The sequence below is a fragment of the Mandrillus leucophaeus genome, unplaced genomic scaffold, assembly GCF_000951045.1.
Source record: "Mandrillus leucophaeus isolate KB7577 unplaced genomic scaffold, Mleu.le_1.0 Scaffold245, whole genome shotgun sequence".
Classification (NCBI taxonomy): Eukaryota; Metazoa; Chordata; class Mammalia; order Primates; family Cercopithecidae; genus Mandrillus; species Mandrillus leucophaeus.
The window spans coordinates 2122120-2125295 of record NW_012102532.1 but is presented as its reverse complement, the minus strand read 5'-3'; the positions used below and the strand labels follow the sequence as shown (position 1 = coordinate 2125295).

Genomic DNA, 3176 nt, shown 5'->3' with positions numbered 1-3176 from the left:
AGGCTTGAGCCACCGCGCCCGGCCCTTTTATTTTTATTTCTACTTTTTTTTGAGACCGAGTTTTGCTCTGGTTGCCAGGGTGGAGTGCAGTGGCCCAATCTTGGCTCACTGCAACCTCTGCCTCCTGGGTTCAAGCGATTCTCCTGCCTCAGCCTCTTGAGTAGCTGGGGCTACAGGCACGCGCCACCACACCCAGCTAATTTTTTTTTTTTTTGAGACAAAGAGTCTCGCTTTGTTGCCCAGGCTGGAGTGCAGTGGCACAATCTCGGCTCACTGCAAGCTCCACCTCCGGGGTTCACGCCATTCTTCTACCTCAGCCTCCCTGAGTAGCTGGGACTACAGGCACCCACCACCACGCCCGACTAATTTTTTTTGTATTTTTAGTAGAGACGGGGTTTCACCTGTGTTAGTCAGGATGGTCTCGATCTCCTGACCTCATGATCCGCCCACCTCGGCCTCCGGAAGTGCTGGGATTACAGACCTGAGCCACCACGCCCGGCTTTTTTTTTTTTTAAGACTGAGTCTCACTCTGTTGCCCAGGCTAGAGTGCAGTGGTGCAATCTCAGCTCACTGTAACCTCCGCCTTCTGGATTCAAGTGATTCCCCTGCCTTAGCCTCCTGAGTAGCTGGGACTACAGGTGTGAGCCACCATGCCCGGCTAATTTTTATATTTTCAGAAGAGGCGGGGTTTCACCATATTGGCCAGGCTGGCCTTGAACTCCTGGCTTCATGCCTCGGCCTCCCAAAGTGCTGGGATTACAGTCAGGAGCCACTGTGCCTGGCCTCTGATTTTTAAAAAACTGAAGTTTACCAACCACACTGGTATAGGAGTATTTGGATACTCACAAAAGGCTAACATTGTTGACAGGTGTGCAAAAGGACAAATGGGCAAGAGAATGGAGGGAATCGAGGGTGTTGGTGAGATAATGATTCAGGTTATTAATCACCTAGTCCAGACTTTAGAGAACTGAATGAGGCCAGAAGGGTCCTACTAGATCAGAACGAACGGTGGCATCAAAGCCTAAACTCTCTATAAGGTGGCACTGAAGTATGAAATAGCCAAAATAACAGAGAAAAGTTAGGGAAGGGAATTTTGGCGTTGGAGATTTCTGGTGGGAGATATACCAGATAACAAGGTCTAGATGTTGGCTGTAAAGGGGTGAAGGTCAGTGAGCCTCACAAAGTTCAAGAACTCTAAGACTTGGGTGGGTGTCAGATGGTTTCTCATATGAATTATGAAAGCCATTTCAATATCAAAATCTTTGATGAAATCTGGGGGGTGACCAGGGTAGTGGCAGATAATTATGATCTGAAGTTCCTTTATCAATCATTTTCCATACTCTTATTTGACCTCTAACTTATTATATCTGTCATTCTCATGTCCATTGGTGTCATCTTCTTGTCTTCACTTCCCTCTTTGTCCCATTTATCAAATTGCTCTTGAAAGACTCTAAATGGGCCGGGCGCAGTGGCTCACGCCCGCAATCCCAGCACTTTGGGAGGCTGAGGCATGTGCATCACCTGAGGTCAGGAGTTCGAGACCAGCCTGGCCAACATGGAGAAACCCTGTCTCTACTAAAAATACAAAAGTAGCCGGGGGTGGTGGCGCATGCCTGTAATCCCAGCTACTTGTGAGGCTGAGGCAGGACAATGGCTTGAACCTGGGAGGCAGAGGGTGTGGTGAGCTGAGATGGCGCCATTGCACTCCAGCCTGGGTAACAGGAGCGAAACTCCATCTCTAAAAAAAGAAAAGAAAAGAAAAGAAAAGAAAAAAGTTGGCCGGGCACGGTGGCTCATGCCTGTAATCCCAGCACTTAGGGAGGCCGAGGCGGGCGGATCACGAGGTCAGTAGTTCAAGACCAGCCTGACCAACGTGGTGAAACCCTATCTCTACTAAAAATACAAAATTAGCTGGGCGTGGTGGCGCGTGCCTGTAATCCCAGCTACTTGCAAGGCTGAGGCAGGAGAATGACTTGAACCTGGGAGGCGGAGGGTGTGGTGAGCCGAGATGGCGCCATTGCACTCCAGCCTGCGTAACAGGAGCGAAACTCCATCTCTAAAAAAAGAAAAGAAGAAAAGAAAAAAAAGTTTATGGGCATACCCAATAATGATGGAAACACAAACCATCTCCGGAAGTCAATATATTCCTTCTACTTCCTTTTATTTTACAAGAAACACTTTCTTACCTCGTATGTTTTTTCTTATGCTTTCTCTTAGACATTTCTTTATTATATTTCTTTCTCTTTTTACAAAACCATTGACTTATCTGCAAAAAATGAGGTGTGGGAGGTGATTAATACAGTAATAAAAATATTGATCTATGTGAGTAATAGCACCATACAAGTGACTCTGTCTATCACTGAAGAAGTGTCTATTAACGTCGTCATACCTGTTTATGTGTCATGTCAAATTCAAACGAGAGTGAGAGACTCTCTTGTATTGTGGGGCACCTGTTTAACTTAAACTTTGCCCAGAGAGTGTCCATGAGGGATTTGCTGACTAATCTTTTCTCGGGATACTGTTTGTGTTTCTCATTTTCCCTTTTCCTTTTATTTTCCGGTTCATCTTCCAGTTCCTTCTCATTTTCTTCTTCTTTTTCTCGCTCTCTCTTTCTGCCTGCTTCTCTTCCTCCTTCTCTCCATTTCTGCTTTCCGTTTTGTTCATCTTCACTGTAATTTCCAGTTGATTGTTCTGGATTTTGATCATAAGACATAGCTGGTCGTTTCTGTATAAAAAAACCTGTGGAATAAAATAAAGCTGCAGCCAAATTTGACTTTCAGAGCATAGTCAACAATCTTCCATGTGAGACTATGTTTGATTTTCCTAAGTTAGCAGTGTTGTACATTGGTGAAAAACACAGAGCAAAGAAAAAGTGAATTTGAGGCCAGGTGCGGTGGCTCATGCCTGTAATCCCAGCACTTTGGGAGGCTGAGGCGGGCGGATCACGATATCGGGAGATTGAGACCATCTTGGCCAAAATGGTGAAAACCCATCTCTACTAAAAATACAAAAATTAGCTGGGCATGGTGGCATGCGCCTGTAGTCCCAGCTACTCGGGGGGCTGAGGCAGCAGAATCGCTTTAACCCGGGAGGCAGTGGCTCATGCCTGTAATCCCAGCACTTTGGGAGGCTGAGGCAGGTGGATCACCTGAGGTCAGGAGTTCAAGACCTGCCTG

At 46.4% G+C, this 3176-nt stretch overlaps 1 protein-coding gene across 1 annotated transcript in view; it reads right to left on the bottom strand.

Moving 5' to 3' along the window:
* Positions 1 to 2182: 2182 nt before the first annotated feature.
* Positions 2183 to 3176, bottom strand: part of NANOGNB (NANOG neighbor homeobox) — a 29388-nt gene continuing 28394 nt past the window's right edge. The window contains exons 3-4 of the mRNA XM_011983087.1: positions 2390 to 2725; positions 2183 to 2266 (exon numbers count right to left, since the gene is read on the bottom strand). Coding sequence (XP_011838477.1) covers positions 2183 to 2266; positions 2390 to 2725 — 420 coding nt within the window. The remainder of the gene's footprint in view (positions 2267 to 2389; positions 2726 to 3176) is intronic.